The sequence below is a fragment of the Crassostrea angulata genome, chromosome 4 (assembly GCF_025612915.1).
Source record: "Crassostrea angulata isolate pt1a10 chromosome 4, ASM2561291v2, whole genome shotgun sequence".
Taxonomy (NCBI): domain Eukaryota; kingdom Metazoa; phylum Mollusca; class Bivalvia; order Ostreida; family Ostreidae; genus Magallana; species Magallana angulata.
In genome coordinates, this window is record NC_069114.1 from 6,545,349 (window position 1) to 6,565,504 (window position 20,156).

Here is a 20,156-nt window from a genome sequence, read left to right on the forward strand (position 1 = left end):
CTATACGATACATATCACGATACATTGCAACTAAATGAAAACATGAATAAGGGTTAAAAATTTATTCAATCTGTCGATGTATTACCGCATGTCCAAAGTTATTTTATTATATTTTAAATGAACATTGCACAATTTGATAAATTGATATTTAATTAATTCAATCACTTCACTGACTGTTTTTGGCTGAAGTAACTTATCAACGAATTACCAAAATTCAATATCGTTTTGATAAAGACATTTTTGTTAAAACATATTTCAAAGGACAATTGCAGTGGCAGAAATATCCGCTTGGTGAATGTAATCATAAGAAAGATTTTATTTGTCTTAATTATTCGTCAAATCATTTTAACTTAATTAAGACCTCACATCGCCCATGTATTTGCAACTTATCACCCTCTCCTGAAGAAGAGAATTACCAACCATCAATGCACGCTAATATTGACGAAATAACTACTCAGGCCAACGAACAAGAAGTATGTTCACCAAAAACAGTAGCTGAAACATGTGAAATGGAAGTTATTAACTTATCATCAAAAAAACTTACTGCAGATCAAATGAGTTTATTGAAAAAAGGATTAAAATTTGTACCAACTAGAAAAAATATTGATTTCACACAGTTACTAACAGATCTGCAAACTTGGGAACGTAGGATGCGGCTTCGGGAGTATTTCATTGACGAAGAAAATGGCATTTCTTCACAAGATGTAGGTACTGTTAATCATAAAAACTCTAAAAGTAATTGGACACCAGAAGAGGGAAGAGACAAGTGGTTGGATGAATACATCAGACAAGTGAAAGAAGACGTTATCCGGGGGTTAAATAGAAAATTTTCAAGTAACATAACTGTTTCAGAAGACAAAGCAATGAGGGAATTATTACATGATCAAAGCATTATTATTAGAGCAGCAGACAAGGGATCTGGGATAGTAGTGATGGACACCAATAAGTACGTCGATCAGTTGGAGAACGAAATGATTAGCAGTGCGTCATATGATCAAGTTAAAGTAGATAAAAGCAAACAAATCACCAACAAAATTAAGAAGCTAATTAACAATATGTATAAAAGAGGATCCATCACGTCTGAATTACGACATTATCTTTTACCTACAGAAATATCTTCAGGAAAACTACAGGCAAATCCAAAAATTCATAAGGAAAACCATCCATTGAGAACAATAGTAAATGGCCGCCAACATCCAACAGAGAAGCTTGCAGAATATGTAGAATCGCAATTGGAGGAGGCAAACCAATCGTTAAAAAGTTATGTACAAGACACTACGGATTTTTTAAGAAAACTTTCTACCGTAAATCAACCATTATCCAATTCCTCAATATTATTTTGTATGGACGTGAAAGCGCTGTATCCCAGTATACCCAGACAAGAAGCGCGGGAAGTAATAGCAAAAGTTTTAAATCAACGACAGAAAAAAGAAGTTGACACAAATACCATTTTACAGATGATGGATGCTGTCCTGGAAAATAACAATTTTAGTTTTAACAACAAACAGTATATTCAAACAGAAGGAACTGCTATTGGATCCAAACTTGGCAGAAACTATGCGTGTATATATATGGGGGATTGGGAACGTATTCTTTTGGAACAGTGTAACGTACAACCTCTTTTTTATGTTAGATATATCGATGACATATTTGGAATCTGGTCAGGGACAGAAGCCGATCTCCTACATTTCCATGAAATGGCAAATGGTATACATCCAAATATTCAGCTTGATCTACGCTTTTCTAAATCTAGCATAGAGTTCCTAGATGTAAATGTTACTATTGAAAAAGGATATCTTTTTACCGACCTGTACAGTAAACCCACTGACAAACACATGTACTTAAATAAAAAATCCAGCCATCCTGAATCTACAAAAAAATCTATACCATTTGGACTGGGTATCCGTGCGCGCCGAATCTGCTCAACAGATGAGGGATATTTCAAACAACGGGAGAAAATTAAAACTAATCTACGCAAATGTGGATATTCCAACAAGGATGTCGAGGATCAGCTGGCGAAGGTGGATAAACTCAACCGCTCGGATTTATTGAACTACAGAAAAAACAACAAAAAGTGTAACCGTGTTCCGTTTGTGTTAAACTATTCCAGAGGACTACCAAATATTCATCAAATACTAAAGAAACGTCAAAAAATTCTCGAAAATTCCGACCGCCTAAAACTTGCGTTTCATAACACACCTATAGTTGCATTCAGGAGAGACAAAAACTTGAAAGACATATTGGTCCATAAGAAACATAATAACCTCTTTTTTAAAAAACAACACTTATCCGAGCCGTGTGGTGCAAAAAAATGTGTTATGTGTAAATATATTATTTGTTCTGGCCAATTTCAAGATGCTAAGGGCAAAACGTATCAAGTTAAAAATCATATCGATTGCAAGTCAAGTAATGTTGTTTATGGGGTGTTTTGTAAAAAGTGTAACAAAATTGTATATGTTGGGGAAACGGGGGTGACTTTATATCAAAGACATGTTTTAAATTTGTCACTGATCAGGAGAGAAACTAACGACCCTGTAGCAATGCATTTTTATACTGACGAACACACAGTTGAGGATTATTCTGTAATAGGTATCGAAAAATTGTACAAAGATGAAACTTACAGAAAATTCAGAGAAAATTTGTGGAAGAAAAAATTAAATACTTATATACCTTTTGGTTTAAACAAAAGGGAACATTATTGTCTTTAGACTACATTATTACTGGTTTGTATAGACATTTCCTTTATTTTATGTCCCGTTATCTATACATTTTTCATTTATTACTTGTTTATGTACTAATTACGGCTATCACTGTGCTTTCTATAGATTCTCACCTTTATTTCATATGTTTTTGGCGCAATATTGTTGTATGACGTCACTTGCCAGACTGTATTCATATTGTGACGTCATAGTATATGTTCTACGTTGTGTTGCTATAGACAATAAACACCGACTGATGAAGACCGGTAACACGGTCGAAATATTTTGAAACAGTGTTTTAAAAGTTTTTTATTATATATATATATATATATATATATAAACGTTCTCCACTTAGCCGGTAATTCGTTGATAAGTTACTTCAGCCAAAAACAGTCAGTGAAGTGATTGAATTAATTAAATATCAATTTATCAAATATATACCATATAATATGTTATTTATTTTATATAAGCTTCAAATAAAAAATGACAAAATACTCACTTCAATATTTCATTTATTTCTGTACGGTTATTAGAGAGCGTGTTAATTTCAATCAAAATGAACAGGTTGCATCGTTTAATAATAGAATCCTTGGTCAATACATGCGGACTCCTGTAAATCCTGAATACATCGTAGGGTGTATCGTACCCCTGTTATGCTCATTTTCAACTTTGACATGGTCCCCAGTCTTTAGCTTTACAATGATTGTTCTGCTTATTTGGATGATTGGGTTTCCTTTGTGCGCAGAAGACACATGGAGTCTCCCAACTTTGTTCTTGTTGACTTTCAGATCCAGGCAGGTTCCAGGGAAAGATAAAGAATCGACAACAAACATGTAGGTTCCTGCCAAAGGACACGTGAACACTCCCGTTCTGTCGTCATATCCGTTCCCGTCGTTTGTTAGAATTCTATCATATTTTACGGTTTGCCTCGCACCGAGCGTGATAACATGGCGGGAATTTAAGAAGACAGAAAAGCTGATGCGTTGAGCAGAATTAGACGAATCTGTAGAGATATGAAAAAACATTATTTAAATTGTACATATAACGGGTACCCCGTTCATCACTTTACGTAGAAAAATGACCCTCTGCCTTAATTAGTGTCATTTTCTTTAAAAATTGTACGTGAAGAAAAGTGACTCCTGTAGAATATTGACACTTTACAAACATAAGTTTTTCTTAAATATTTTTTTTTTTTTGTTTATAAAAGAATCTCTAAAATTTAAACTAAAGGAGGGGATATATTTTAGTAAATAAAAATCTTTTTGTTATTCAAACTGCTTTCGTTAATGATTCATGTGGGATATGAAGGTGGCGACGTTGCCGAAAAGTACATAATCCGTGCTTGCGTGTCATTTAAATTTATTTCCAGCGATTGTTACATTCATAACCCGCATGTCACAAAAAACTGCATTTTATTGCTTAATTTAATTTAAGTAAAATCAACTTAATTACTATTAATGCACATCAGTACGTTAGTAAAAACAAACAAGAAAATCTTCTCCAACGGGAATTTGAGGCTGATATCATCATGGTTTATTTGTACAGTCTGATTTTCTTAGGTCGATCAATGTTTTGACCAATCGATAAACGGTGAGTGTAGATTTTAATTCTGTCAGCTTTTACCGAGCTATAAATTTCAATCACTTTTCGTAATAAATAGAGGTAATAGTACTTGGTGGATGTAAATATAACTTTTAATATATTATTGGTATAAAGATTCTGACATATTGTATCAAAGTATAGTTTACATCACAACAAAGTATTGATGAAAGAGTAGGGTCTATATTGGTTATGAATTATAAATGGCGTTTATAATTTTCCTTTCAACTAACTACTGGGTATGCACATGCAGTACCCAGATTTAATGATTAAACCAAAATTATGAAAAGTTTACTCCACTGTTAGAAATTCTCACTCAAATGATCTACCTATAAAATCTTAAGCTCTAAAATACCCTGTTCGCAGACAAAACAGTTTTATTTTCGTTTCATTTAAACATTTAAAAATTCACATAATATAATTGAAAGCGATATTGGTATCTGTTTTGTGAAATCATATTTCAAAAAAGAATGTTTATCGATTAATCAGATAAAATATCAATGTGTCGAGGAACCAAAAATCGAAATATTAAAAGGGCACGATGGTCGTGGTCATTTTTAGACTATTTAAATCTCCAATGAAGAAGAGCTCTGTAAAAAGATATCAGAAACTAATGTTTCTTAAAGCTAAGCTTTTGTGTATTTTTCTTCACTATATGTTAGTATGTGGACAGAATATTCTAAGTTAAAGTTTAAGGCAGATCTATTATAATGGTTAATTTATTGACCACCTAGCCTCTTTAAGAACTCTGTGTAATGTAGAGGACTATACTTCCGTCCGTCCCTACACTGTAATCACAGATGCACCTTATCTACTGTAACAGAAAATTGCAATGGAAACGTTGTACGTAAACAATAAAATTTTTGATGTGAACTACATATTAATGTTATTTTTGAAACTTCAACTTCAAGTTATTTAAAAGAGGAATCGCGTGGGTATGGGGTAACCCAAATCTTTTCTTGGTAATGCAGGGGTCATTTTTTTCTACGACTCGAGGGCATTTCTCTTAATGTTTAACATAAAGAAAAATGACCATTGTTTGTTTTTTCAAAATAATTCAAATATTCTACAGCTGGGTGTTCATTATTCTACGTCGAAAAATGAGGCCCAGTCATTGTTCTACGGGGGTCATTATTCTTTACATTTGTATTTGAAAAGGACAGAGCCAGATTAACATTGATTCTATTACTCAGAAAATAAGGTTTTGACAGAAATGTAAACATTCAATTACCTGCAAACAGTTGAATGAGTTGTTTTAGTGCTGTAGAATCCAGAGTTACCGTAGCTTTGGTGTTGTCGTAAATAATCGACTTTAACAAGTCAACCTTTGTCATCATGTTGGTTTGTTCGTTGTTTCCAGCTAGACAAAGTAAACTGAACGAAGCCACAAATAACAAAGTCAACAACATCCTTTGATCGTATAAATGATAAGTAGGCCTTTCTCTCTGTTATATTTATGTATACTGAAACAACATCTGCCACACCTTCTTCATCATGCTAATACCACATTATTGTATCGTATTACCAAAAAATTAGGAATTACAAAAGGCTATGCATATAATATTTAATAATTTAGGGGTCAGCCTACAATCGTAATTGACGTTTGTAAAATGTGCTCACTGTTAAACACTGACACGTTTTAAATCGTTTTCTATCGACTTTATATGATCAAGAATGTTTGGTTGATCACTATGCTAATATGCAACTTCAAAGCTTTATTCGTTTTTTTTTTCAGACATAAAGTAACGCATGAAATATAATTCAGCAAACGCGCCAGTTGATCCACCAATGCTGATTTGAATGTCTCCATCCTCTTATTTAAATAGACACATTTCAAATAGGTTTGTATAATTTTCCCGGATTAAGATAGTCTATAGTCATGATTTAAATTCGTCAATTGTTTAAAATGTATGCTAATTTTGGTGAAGATAAACGTAGATATAAATCAGAAGTGTCCAACAGTGCCTAAATATTACGGAAAAGGCATTTTTAATATATATAAATATATATATATATATATATATATATATATATATATATATATATATATATATATATATATATATATATATATATATATATATATATATATATATATTTATTTTTTTTTTTTTATTTTTTTTTTACATAAAAACGGCACTGAAAAAGGGCCCATTCTCTATCGTTTAAGTGCAAATGTTCTTTGATATGCCGGAGTTGTTTGGGTTTTTAAATGTATTGTGGGGTTGTGTTTTTGAGTTTAGAACAAAATAAATTCGAATGAATAATGATCATTATATGACAAAAGGGTTGTGCCACAATTGGGCTGGAATTCTTTCATAAAATATTTGCTGTTTGGGATTTTTCCTAATCGTTTTGCTGTTGAAATATTTTTACTGTTTTAATACTTCATTGCCAGCAAAATTTTTGATTGCAATATTACAGACTACATGTAATACATGTAATACTGTCCTAGCTGACCAAATCTTGATAAATACCACATCTTGCCATCGCAATGTGAAAGTCACAATCAATTTAGGATAACTTATGAAATTAATTAAGAAGTAGTTGTGAGAATACATGAACAGATACTCTCCAACAGTTGACATTAGGTTAGTTTAGTTTTTATCTGGGCTGCTATATATATTCCTTGATTTTTAAAATTAATGCTAATTTTAAGCATGAATAATAAAACTAGCTTTAGAGATCAATCATACATTAAAGTAGTCCGAGTATCGCACTACGTCATAATACGGATTTTACAATATTGGTTCGACTTTTACAAAGCGTTTTTGATACCCGGTATTAATTTTGCTCTACATCGCTGTTGTAAACAATGGCAATAATACGCAATTAGAACGGTAATATATGTATTCTATGAGAGATAGAAATGATTAATGTTGAGAAACTCGATTCTGTTAAAGTAAAATGAAAAACGAAGTTTCTGATTAACCAGGATCTCAGGTATTCTTATATTTTCTTTGTTTTGACCCCCCCCCCCCGAATTTTTCTTTTTCTTTTACTAAAACCAGTTTAAATTTAGAGACAGAAGCTATTTCGAATTTAATCAATCTTCAATTAATTAATGTTTAAATGATATCTAACATTGTTGACAGATTTAGGCAGAAAACTGTAGCAAAATGTGATTTTTACGGATTTTTTCGTCAGGGTCTACTTTGTTTAGAGCTTATAGCGTGAAAAGTATTCCGTCAACATATAATTTATTTTACTAAATCTTTTTTCTAAGATGTCAATCTTTAGAATAAACACCATGAATTTAAGTTTGAGTCCATAAAATAGTAAAAAACTTACCAAACGCGTACTAGCATTGCATTTTTTGTATTCTATTTTGATACATCAGGTCCATAAAGCGTACTTACTTACAAAAATTTGCGCAAAATTATTGATGAGATATGGCTTAAATAAATAGTTATATTCTATTTTGTATGTTCAGTTCTAATTTTCCCAAAATTGGTAATTATTTTTAGGAAAAACGGACGTCTGGCAAAATTCATAATTGTCAATAATTTTCGCAAGGGGGTACACCCGTCTGAGAGGTGATAACAAACAAACTAGCATGTAAACATATATATTTTCTTTTGTATATGTATTGCTAGAATGTATATTTATCATTTAAAGCTAAGCTTTTAATGATTGAGCCCATTTAGTGCCGAGTACTACCTTAATTTTGATTTGTAAATTAAACTTTATTTGTAAATTGTCTAGTAATAATTTGCAAGCTATATCAACTATTCAATCGGCCTTTTATCACACATTTTAACAGATTCTATTACTTCACTTCAGATTAATATTTTATGGGTTTTTTTACCCCATTATCATTACTTAAGTAAATATGGGAAAAAAACCAACACCAGCAATAAATATGGGAATAAAAACCCCATCTGATTTTTTTCGGGAATGGTGGTTTTTTCCCAATATATAATTTCATGGGGTTTCTTGGGGTTTTCTGTGGGGTATTTTTTTCAACCTAAAATCCCAGGGGGTTGAAATGTTTTAGTTTAAATATCTAAAAAAGACTATCTAAAAATGTTTGAATTTTTTCAATAAATTTATTTAGATTAAAAAAAAACCATCATTTGATACTAAACTTTGGTCGATAGTGTGAATGGAAAGGGGTGCGCAACGCCGGAAAAATATTCATTCCGGAGTTGTCCGTCTCTATGTTGAAAAAAAAATTTGAAACGTTTTTTCTTTTAAAATCTTCTTCTGAAAAACTATTTGGCCCTAAAGATTTGTTGAATACGAAGAGAATTTTGGTGAAACATTATTTTTTCGATTTTAATGTTTACAATGCTTCAGTAGGTCATTTTTAATAGGCAACCAAATTTGCCATTTGTTGAGTAATAAGCGAGTTACAGAGCTTACAATTCTTCGCTATGTAAACAAAGCTTTTGTTTACATTTTGAATGTTGAAGTGAAAATTCCAGTTTTAGACCTGTTTCTTTATGCCTAAAATGAATAAAAAGAATGTATTGTGAAACAGAATGTTTATAGCTATTCAACATGGTCAGTAGTAAATCTGTGAAACATTACCAACACACAATGACTCTATCACAAACATGATTACAATTTGTACAATGTATATATGTCATATATTGAAACACAGGATGTTAATATAATTATAAACTAGAAACTCTTTGTTTACATTTCATGTTTACAGTTAGTTGAGTTGCATAAAATATTGGATTTTCTTCATTTTGCCTGTGATGTTTTCAGACACAAGGGGTCTGTGTCTGTCATTGTCCATACATAAACCACATGGACGGTGTAAGTCACTGTTGTCAATGTAGCGGAGGAACTGTCCGTCCTGATTCAGGATATGAATACAGTCGTTATTATAATCTGCTGTCAGGATACGACCTTCGCTGTCTGTTGTGAAGCCACGTGGACCAAATGATCCCTTGTTAGTAGAGGGAGGACCAGTGTAGGTAAATCGGAGTTTCCCCAACTGATTGACCACCACTACTGCATCGGCTTTATAGTCTGACACACAGATATCTAGGTTTCTGTTCTCACTGATATGTTTATTTTTGCGATATACACCAGATGAATAGAGGGGTTGTCCTTTGTCGTCGTACTGAATACTTTGTTTTTCGGTGGAGCCAGAGAAACACACAACTTTTGTGGGATTATCATCACTGTCCATGACAACCAGTAGGTCACCAGAGGAGGTACTACAGACACTGCGAGGTCACCAGCCACGTAGTCTGATCACTGTCTGTATCTGTGTATTCTTCACTATGTTCACAGTTCTATTTCTGTAATCAGTATAAACTAGATCCCCACTTATTGTCACTGCTATGTCCCATGGATTCTTCCCTGACTTTGTTTAGATGGACTCATTTTTTCACCCCGCAGGTGATTCTACTGTCTTCACCATACATCCAGATTTATGTATCATTACGACAGGACACACCGTATACACTTCTATACCCTGTGGCTATAGCTGTGATGACCCGGGAAACATCCATCAGTGACCGGTCTGGGGGAGAGGACTCGCCTCCCTGGGTGGCCATGCTGTATTATTGTTCCTCTGTAGTAAGAGATAGTGCTGACAGAGAAACTCCTTTTCTGTCTTCAAAGTTTTGGAAAATGTCAACTGGTTTATGTCTAAAATGTTCCCAAGAAATACACAATCTACAAATAGGAATTCACAGTGGAGTTCACATTGTTTGGGGGGTGTTTGATACATTTAAGATAGTTAAGAGTTGTTAATTATTGTTGCACCACTTTATGGACTTTAGAGGAATCAGATAAATGTTTCTCTACACAGTCTTTACACAGATGTATATGACAAACTTCACAGTACATTGGGGCCATAGATGTTTTACACAGGGTGCAGCGTACAACATCCTGTGCACTGTTTCAGGGGTCCATGGTAACTTTAGGTTTAACCAAACCTGAAAAGTCAGAAACCGTATGTTTTATGATGTGTACGTGTATAATCTTGGTTTGATTAACATACCAAATGTAGGATGTATAGATTCCATTTCATGCATTAACTGTAAAATTTGTGATTATTATATATTTAATTTCTTTGACTGAATTTAGAATAAGATATAAATTTATCCATAAAAAACAGTCCAGATTTTATGCTAATGAGGGATACACAATAAGACATAAAGTGAGTTATGAAACATACCTAATGTCATTACCCTATAGATAAACTACAAAGCTTAACAATCCATTATGGCGAGCTTCAGATGTTTATTTGCAGTGCAAAATCATGTGATAATTTGAATGCCTGGAACAAAGTTTATTGATCCAGAAACTAGGTCACTCATTGTTGCGAAATTTAACCAAAACTGACATATTTCAATTCCTAGTAAACTTATACGCACCGTACAACCGCTTTGAATCATTTCATTAATGTGCCGTATGATATGTTCAAAATTGTTTGTTTATCTGGACAGCAGATATTTGACGAGGAACTGGTTTTGCAGAGATAAAGCCCTTTACAGTGAAAAATTCAAGATTAGGGAAATAAAGTTCACCATTTAGGTTTTTTACATTGGTAGAAAAACTAAGGACAAGAAAATCAAGATTTCCGTTTTGTCCTGATTCTCTAGCTGACTGATCACTTGAAAAAAATTGAATATGTTTGTAAGAAGTGTAGGAAATGATGTCCAAAATACCATGATTGTGAATAACAGTCGATCAAGTCACGGCCTGTGAGCCTCTTGTTATAATTTCATGTAGTTCACAGCTGTCAGAAAAATATAAACTTTATGTGATTTTACGTGGATATATTATTTGCATTTGATTACAAAACTACAGCATTCTTGGAAAATGTCATATCTGTACATTCATATTTTTCAATTAACAATTTATTAATTTTGATAGTATGGAGAGCGATAAATAGTGTTATTGAAGAACTTGGTAAAAAAAAAATGTATATGATTGGCAAATTAAGGGCTTTCAAAGGACAACGACATGATTGTACGTTTATGTTAATAAAAAAAATAAACATTTATACATTTTAACATTTTTTTTGTAGACATGTACGTATGTAAATATCACACTAACTGAAATAAACATGAATCAAGCATAAGATATCAGTACCAACCTGACTCAACATTAAGTAAAAGAACAAATCAAGCATCGCGGGAACACCAAAAGTGTTTGGTCATGAAATCAGAATATACACTTCATGATATCGATGGGGTTTTTTTAAAAGTCAGACGACACGTTCCTCAATTTTAGATAACTTTTTCCAGGAATTTGTTAATGGTTTACAACTACTTTGACAAGCTTTCTTGCAAAAAATTAGGGTACCTTACCAGGCATTTCTGTAAAATACTAGAGTATGCAATTTACTATATAATCTTCTTGAAAATACACTTGAATTACTGATATAAAAATAAATACATCTCCAAGACAGCTAAATTTACTATAATATAACTATATCTCCGCCGGGGCGGGGCTTTGAACTCACGACCTCTAGAACATATATGCTTCTGACAGTGAACCCACGGTTCTAATCACTCGACCATCTAGGCATATAACCAAATACAAGTAAATTTTGATCATTTTCAAAGTAATTATAAAATTAAAATTTTTTGTTGGAACTCTTTATTACGAGGAGATACAAAAATTTTTTTCGAGGAACGTGTCGTCTGACCTTAAGTTATCGCTCTTGATTGTCAATGCCTTGTAGTTATCGTGAATATTGAAATGTTTGAAATACTATAAAAATAAAACTTCAATATAGGGGTCTATTTAAACAATGAAATGCTTTCTTCGGTGATTCATGAGGGATATGAAGGTTTCGATATTGCAGAAAAAAAATGCATAATCCGCGTTAGCGGGATATGTGAATTTTACTGCAATGATCGCTACCTTTATAACCCGCTTGAATCATCAAAGAAAGCATGTTATTATTTATATCAACATCTTTCTTTTAACAAATTAATAAATTCATCGTAAAAAAGTAAAAAAACAAAACAAAACAAATTATTGGTAATGTACATCATTACGTTAGCTAACAGAAACAACCATACTGGCGTGCGACCAGTTCTCGCCGAGTACCATTTCTCGCCAGTACATTGTGACGTCATTTTTCGTATATAATTTTATGTGTTGATAAAATGATGTCACAATGTACTGGCGAGAAATGGTACTCGGCGAGAACTGGTTGCACGCCAGTATCGTCTCCTATGGGAGTTTGAATCTGACATCATCATGATTATTCAGTGCAATCTATGAGTTTTCTTAGGTCGTAGAAGGTTTCGATCAATCGATAAACAGTGCGTGTAGATTTCAGTCTGGCTGTTTTTAAAGGGCTAGGTTTCCCACACCTCACAGCCTTATTAGCATAATCGGAACCTTTCTGGTTTTTATATTCACGAAAGAATGAAAAAACCCGAGAAAGTCAAAACTTCGTATATCTCGGGATTTTAACGAGACCAGTCTCATACTCGTGAAAATCGAGAGAGGAGTTTAAATGGAAAAAGTAAGTAAAAGTTTTTGTTTCTTATATTGGCAAGCTTTTAAATTATTTAAAGTTGCAGAAGAATTTTTTATTAATGTGAAGTCGAAGTTTGGGGTGATTAGCCTTATCTCGTTAAATTTTGTTCAGCATGAAACAGTCTGAACAGCAATCCTCGATTTTGTCAACAATCTAAAACGTGCTAAGGAGTAGTCATTCGTCGGTAAGAACATACTTACTTACATTGTTAAACTACTCAAAAACTCTTTTAAAAGCCTACAATGCATTAAGTCTAGTACACATGTTACAAAAATGTCGATAATTAATGGTCGTTGATGAAATGTGACTTGAAAGACATGTTTGAGTGTGAAATGTGTATGCAGGTGTATTATAGTCAGTTTTTACACATATTGTTATGTAGCATACGTTAAAAAATATTGTATGCTTTTCCTAGAATATTGAGTTTGTATCAATCATGCTTTCAGTCATTTCCATACAGAATTTCCTCGACACGTACAATGTATACACTGTACATGTGGTTTTGATATCTGTATCTCATTCAAACTGTTAACTCTATGTCTTATTTATCTATTAACGATGAGAGTGTTTATGGATCAAGGGTCTGCATTTGTTATGTAAATATAACATTATACGATTAAGAGTATGAGAGAGAGAGATAGACTCAGAGAGAGAGAGAGAGAGTATTTACAGTGTACATGTACATGTAATTGTTATTGATTGTCTTGCTTCCATGATTGAACCATATTTATATTTCAATAATGCCACATTGCACTAGAAATATTGCTGACAAAGATGTTGAGAGAGATCATGGAGAGAGAGAGAGAGAGAGAGAGAGAGAGAGAGAGTATGAAAAGCCATAACAAATTTTATAGTTCTATGTCATTTCCCACTTAATGAGTTGTTATAGCTGTTATCATGGTAATGTTTTGACCATGTCTCAGATACTGCATGTGCCCATAAAAAAGTGTAATCTAGGACACACCCTTTTGTTTGATAATGACAGCATTTAGCTTTGTAATGATAGCTGGTTTATCTTTTTTCTTCTAATCTACAGATTTACCTGCGGCTTCCAGATGATCTGAAGATCGGGAATATAGAAAATATTGTCAATTTCATATTGCTAATGACCCAGTCATGTCTGCTGAAGCCCAGAAGGTACTTCTTTGTCATGTAATAAACTTACAACTTGTCTTCCATATGTAGATATATTTGGTTTAAGATGATTGAAAGCTAAGCAAGGTCATCTAAATAGCTACAATGTCTTGTGTAAAAGGGAAAGGTTTATATGGGCATCTTGTTGCAAATATGCTTGATTATCTGTATTTTAAAGGGTGGGAACCTCTGAAAGGAATACCAGGAGTTTGAAAATATTATAAACTTTAAGAGATGTGTTTTACACTCTCTGAGAAAATGGGATTTGCAGAAATCCCATGAATTTCTTATGCTGGAAATATGTTTTTCAGATTAGTTTTTGTTATTGACGCAATCATATTTTGGTGTACATAGAATGTTGATACATGTAGTTGAAACTCATCCAGACAATCATATGTTACATATGTGTTACATAAGTGTTTGTGACTTTGATCTTTGTTTAATATATTTAATATCTTTCTGTCCACTGGATATCTAAATATCTTTGAAGTTACACCATTGAAGTTACACATTCATTACATTTATCATTTGTGTGCAGAATTGATTGAGCCAGGTTTCCTGATGTTGTCTTATAAGTGATACATTGTACTGCTTTAAAAAGTATATATCACTTGTGACTTACTGGTGTATTAGTACATATTACATTTGTAAAATCATTTGACAAATTTAAAGTGTTTTGTAGTACTGAAATGTTTTTACGGCTTTTAAAATTACTGAAAGTACATGCACATGATGCAACTATCTATTGACGCTCTATATATAACAAAAAGGAACTGTCAGCTGGGTTTAAAATTAGTGGCAAAATGATGTAATACATGTATGTACAATATTAGAAAAGATTACATTGTTAGTAATTGCATATTCCATAAAAAACGTCATTGAATATATACATGTAAGTATTTGATGAGTGCATGCACAATGATTGCAAAATTACATGTAATTCTCTTAACACTTTATGTTTATTCTATTTTAGTTTCCAGACCATGACATTAATGAATATTTCTTGAATGGAATGCATGAGGATTAGAATGGAACCTTATTCTGCCTTTTTACCAACTCACACCATCTTTTCAAGATTTATGGAGCCAACCACAGAAGAATTTGTTCTATACACATCATTCATAACATTCTTATTTATGTTGCATAACTTTACATGTTACTGGATGAATTGTGGTCACATAATGAATACCAGCAAACTTTTTATCGAGTGCACTTAATTTGTATTTTTCCTACCCATCCATCTAACATATGTTTTTATATAACATATTCATATACATGTAATATTTTTGGAAACAGCTATTTTTTTTAAATTGGAATTTAGCCTTACTATTTTATACAAGTTTTTTTTATAGGGACTTGGACACGATTTTAGATCAAAATTTTGATTTCAATTTCTTTATGCATAAAATGATATACTTGCACATTTTGAATAATTGACCATAATTTGAATGTTAGAAGTCAAGTTATGAAAGAGATACAGGGGTAAGAATTTATTGTTATGTAAACAAAGCTCGAGTCTTATGTTTGTTTAAAAATAATATAAAGTATGAAAATAACACTTCTTTGAGAAAATGATTCATAGAAAAGAAGGTAAACTGATTCGATGTGATCATAAATGATATCATTAATAAAAAAAAAAAGCAACATTTGAATGAAACTTACACCAATAAAACACATTCTTTTCATTGTTTAAATGGTATGGAGTTTTAATTACCTTTCATATGAAAAATGACATCTAAATCTTAAATTGCTGTACATTATATCCTATTCATCTAATGTATCACTTTATTTATGTTGAACTTCGTGTCTATTAGTATAATGATATTTTTAGAATGATATATGCAATTTCATTAATTTATTTTTCATTTTAAGAAAATTCATTTTAAAAAAGATCTCTAGACTTACAACCTGTGTATTTTTTTTCAGTTTACATAACACAGTGTATTAATTGAATGTAGTTGTGAAGATTTATGTACATGTACCTACAAGCAATATACATTTAATATTCACCAGGTACATGTACCGCCTACTATATTTGATGAATAAATGTACTTCTTTCATGCCTTTTTCATGCCTTTTACTCATTGTTATATGTATTAATTTATTTATAATTAAAATACTTTGAAAACTTTTATCAATTTATTTATTTTAATAAGATTAAATGGGCATGGTCACGATTTTGGTCAAATTTTATTTTTCTGTTTTTATTATTTGCAATGCTTTAGGAATGCATTTCTAATTACCAAATAAATTTGGGTGCCAGTCATTGAGCTTTAAGCAAGATACAGAACTCGCAATTCTTCGCCATGTAAACAAGGATCGTGCCCTGTTTTTGTTTACCTAGATTCAATATACCAGTAAAAAATCTTTTTAAAGCTGGTTTGTCTATCTTATTATTCATTTAAAGCATAAATAAACAGTCCCTAACGATTAATACCTTTATTTTGGGTCTAAAACTGGAATTTTTACTTCAACATTCAAAATGTAAACAAACGCTTTGTTTACATAGCGAAGAATTGTAAGCTTTGTAACTCGCTTATAACTCATTAAATGACACTCAAATTTTGGTTGCCTATTAAAAATGCCTTACTGAAGCATTGTAAACATGAAAATCGACAAAATAATTTTTGACCAAAATCGTGACCATGCCCCTTTAAGAAACGGACTATAGTTAATGCATGTTTTCAAGAGTTGTCTCTCTTGGGGACAATAATGAATGCTCCCCAGGGTTCATGACCCTGAATATTGAGTAGGCTGTGAGGTGTGTTTCCGTAAGAAATAAAGTGAATCATACTCGGTAGATGTAAATATAACGATCTAAAACAAATGTTGTCCCAAAAAACTTTAACATCAACTCAAACATGGATCGAGTAGCTCGTTTTCTGAAACATGGCTGTTTATTGTCGTTTGGTCATGCTTCTTTGTAAAATTTAGTAACATAAAAAAACCTCATAACCTTAAAATTAACCTTATAACCCCCTTTGAAGTTAAGCATTGCCAACCAAGACTGTTAGAGCTAGTAATCCAAATCAAACATAATTTCTGTTGATACTCTCCTTTCAGTGACAACCTTAAAGCTACACTAATTGTTTTACAGTATTTACACATTATTTATAATATGCTTGATCTATATCTCTGAGTTCGTAATATAAAGTGTACAAATATGAGATCAACATAAAATCAAGTACATCGTGATTTTAAATGTTTTTCAACTGAAACACTTTGATGAGTCCGTGGTAGTCACCTACCCACAATGTGGATTTATAAAGAGATATAGAATATGGGTTTTTTATATCAGTTTCTGTCAGTAGGAACTTCTTAAACTCCCCATCAGGACTCAGGAGATGTATCTGGCTGTTAGACATGTCATTCACAATGATGTTGTTGTGAGAGTCACATACTACATCAGTTGGATTGAATGGGCTTGTCAGTTTCTTTCCACTGTAAACTAACTTTAGAGATCCAGTTAAAGATAGAATCACCAGTTCACCAGTATATTCACTTGTACAGTTCACCACACATATATCAGTGTTACCATTCTGTCTGACTATGTATGGTTCAGTAAACAGCCTGGTCTGACCGTCCTCCTGGTACTCGTACTCACGGATGACGTCACCAGTCAATGTCACGTGTCTGACCAGACGTCTGCTGTGTGAGTCCGGTTGATAAAGTTCTGACTCAGTATCTCTCAAAGTGACCAGCAGTCCTCCTTGTGTGGATTGACAGATTCCCTCTGGTTCCAGTGGAGCTGTACTGAATACTGTAGAGATTGAGCCTGACGGGGACAGACGGACAATGAAGTCGTTCGCACTATCAGAGACATACACATCACCATTGTCTGTTACACATACATCATTCACATCTACATTGAATTTTTCTTTTTTCTTATTTTTTATATTAATTCGTTGGAAATATTCTGATTCAATATCATTCACAAAACATGTATTTTTATCGATTGCCTCCAACACACTTAAAACTTTATCTCCATATTGAAATGAATCTGTCTCTGTAACACTGATATCATCCAAATCAAAAGTTTGCCCCATCATGGACTCTAATAATGCCTCTCTAATGTCCCCTCTTCTGTACCTCACAGAATGACCCCCATTCTCTATATAATTGTCTGTGTTATACACGAAGATAGTTAAGTCTCTGAGGTTGTCTATCAAACTTAAGTCAGACATGGTACCGTGTTTGTCTTCAAGAAATTTCACAAGATCATTGATTTGTTCTCTTTTCTTTTCTAATTCTATTTTTTTCTTACTCACTTCAGCATTTTTTCTTTCTAGATTTTCTTTCAGTTTAGTCTCCAAATTCTCCTTGATTACATCAAGTTTTGACACAATCGCATCATAATGTTTCTGAAGCTTAAAGACCTCAGAATCACAACATTTTTTGTTGTCTTCCATTTGTTTTGATGCCATTGTTATATTCTCATCTATCTCTGTCATATCTCCCTCCTTAACCTTTACCAGAGTCTTCTTTAGCTCTCGTCTCCTTAGACTTCCTGCTGTGGATATAGTTTTCCAGTCGTGTTCCTTGTGGTCTGTTCTGGCACACTGTGAACAAATAAATTCATCACAGTCCTCACATGTCAAGTCTATTATCAAATCGTGTTTCTCACACTTTGGGATGTGTTCTTGAGGAGATCCGAGCGGGTATATGGAAGATATGGCCGCCATGTTTCTGTTTTGACCTAAATTTGATTTAAAAAAAAAAATATTCCAGGTAGATTTAAAAGACGTGCTACAGGCTTGCATGCCTTGGTAACTTAGACCAATCCTTTAGACTAAAGATTTGATCGACTAATCGTACATGTACAATCAGTTTGGGTATTTGAATTGATATCGCATTTCGTGTAGTTATGCAATGTACAAAACATCAGCATAAGCACCAGCAGTCAGTCGTCGTCATCAGCATTATATGGTGTCTATAAATTGTAAAAAGGAAATATCATTCATCAGTAAGATGATTTAACGAGGCCGGGTCTAATTTTTTCTGCCCTAGATTTTTTAATGAATTTTTGACAAGAATTTCTACTGATATAATTATTATTTTAAGATAAAAAAAAAATAAGACATTTACCACACCGTTTTTTAAGGGGCCATCTCAAAGTTTGTTAATTTTTAACATAGGACCCTATGGGATTTTGCTTGAAATGTACCAATTTTGCAGATTTTTTAAACTTCTGCCCTAGGGATTTCTTTTTTTGTTCTACATATTAAAGTTATTGCTAAAAGGCATCAAATGGTCAAATAAAAAAAAACCTTTTACCTCCTGGTTTGTTCTAGGGGTCTTATCACAGTTATTTTATGTATGCCCAATTTCCCAGTTTGTCAGATAAATGAGTATTTTTTATTCGTCAGAGACGGAAATTGTGATCTTTATTGTATTAGTAAAACATTCAGACATATTTAAGTAATAAATAAAAATATAACATCACATATTAAGGGTCATTAAATATAAAATACATGGTTAATGTCTTGAAATAAATGAATTAAGCGATATTTAGGCGGGTTAAGAAAACGTGACAGAGGGCTAGGCTTGCTGAACCCTCTTCACGTTTTCGACCCGAGCCTAAATATAGCTTATACTTCGAGACATTTATGTTTATTCCACAATATGATATCAATTTTACGCATCAAACGAGCTATTTTCAACAAATTTCGCTGAATATCTGCAGTTGAAACTATTACGCCATGGCGTCAACACAGCAAAAAAGATGACGTCACAATACAAATGAAACGCTGCGCGAAAGCGTGCGTACTCGTACTGTACTCGGCCTCGTTAAATTGCTATTTAATAAATCAAGTATTCGCTGATATCTGTGGAGGAAAACGCTATTCAGTATCTTTCGCATTTAAGCTATAGTTTTAATAATCGAAGATATTAAACAAACTGTATGCGGATAAACCGGTAAATATATATATATATATATATATATATATATATATATATATATATATATATATATATATATATATATATATATATATATATATATATATATATAAAGCACTGAATAGAATCAACAACACTAGGCATCTTTAAAGTGTCGGATCTAATATATAGATACTAAGCCAGTAAACTGAATATATAAAGCACTAAAAATGGCTAACGACATGAACAATAGAAACTGTCAAATTTTCGGGACAACCCGTCCCTTCTTCAGGACCAAAAAATAAATTACATAAGTAAAAACTAAAGAAAACAAAATCTAAAGCTACTACTTAACTACTTAAGAAACTATAAAAAAA

General features: G+C 32.5%; 3 protein-coding genes and 1 long non-coding RNA gene across 6 annotated transcripts; 1 reads left to right on the top strand and 3 right to left on the bottom strand.

The window, feature by feature from the left end:
* Positions 1 to 3,204: 3,204 nt before the first annotated feature.
* On the bottom strand, positions 3,205 to 5,771 carry LOC128179879 (complement C1q subcomponent subunit B-like). Its single transcript, XM_052847568.1, has 2 exons — positions 5,530 to 5,771; positions 3,205 to 3,702 (listed from the first exon to the last, which is right to left on the bottom strand). Exons 1-2 carry the CDS (start codon positions 5,705 to 5,707, stop codon positions 3,293 to 3,295), a joined length of 588 nt encoding a protein of 195 aa, XP_052703528.1. The 5' UTR covers positions 5,708 to 5,771; the 3' UTR covers positions 3,205 to 3,292.
* Positions 5,772 to 8,958: 3,187 nt separating this feature from the next.
* LOC128180593 (uncharacterized) lies at positions 8,959 to 9,814 on the bottom strand. Its single transcript, XM_052848715.1, has 2 exons — positions 9,732 to 9,814; positions 8,959 to 9,436 (listed from the first exon to the last, which is right to left on the bottom strand). Exons 1-2 carry the CDS (start codon positions 9,812 to 9,814, stop codon positions 8,959 to 8,961), a joined length of 561 nt encoding a protein of 186 aa, XP_052704675.1.
* A 2,780-nt stretch (positions 9,815 to 12,594) lies between these two features.
* LOC128179880 (uncharacterized) lies at positions 12,595 to 16,031 on the top strand. Of its 3 annotated transcripts, XR_008243157.1 has the most exons (4): positions 12,595 to 12,750; positions 12,877 to 12,949; positions 13,802 to 13,902; positions 14,873 to 16,031. It is a non-coding gene; the product is annotated as an uncharacterized LOC128179880 (long non-coding RNA). The 3 variants fall into 3 exon arrangements; XR_008243155.1 differs by having other exon boundaries at positions 12,595 to 12,949; XR_008243156.1 differs by lacking the exon at positions 12,877 to 12,949.
* A 647-nt stretch (positions 16,032 to 16,678) lies between these two features.
* On the bottom strand, positions 16,679 to 18,581 carry LOC128179874 (uncharacterized). Its single transcript, XM_052847560.1, has one exon. It carries the CDS (start codon positions 18,579 to 18,581, stop codon positions 17,097 to 17,099), a length of 1,485 nt encoding a protein of 494 aa, XP_052703520.1. The 3' UTR covers positions 16,679 to 17,096.
* Between the last annotated feature and the right edge of the window lie 1,575 nt (positions 18,582 to 20,156).

Bases quoted from the DNA above. Each gene is read 5' to 3' on its own strand.
- LOC128179879 (XM_052847568.1), bottom strand. From the start codon at position 5,707: ATGTTGTTGACTTTGTTATTTGTGGCTTCGTTCAGTTTACTTTGTCTA. The intron at 3,703-5,529 runs GTAATTGAATGT...ATATCTCTACAG, and splicing joins ACTCATTCAACTGTTTGCAG to ATTCGTCTAATTCTGCTCAA.
- LOC128180593 (XM_052848715.1), bottom strand. From the start codon at position 9,814: ATGGCCACCCAGGGAGGCGAGTCCTCTCCCCCAGACCGGTCACTGATG. The intron at 9,437-9,731 runs GTATAGAAGTGT...TGTCATGGACAG, and splicing joins ATCACAGCTATAGCCACAGG to TGATGATAATCCCACAAAAG.
- LOC128179874 (XM_052847560.1), bottom strand. From the start codon at position 18,581: ATGGCGGCCATATCTTCCATATACCCGCTCGGATCTCCTCAAGAACAC.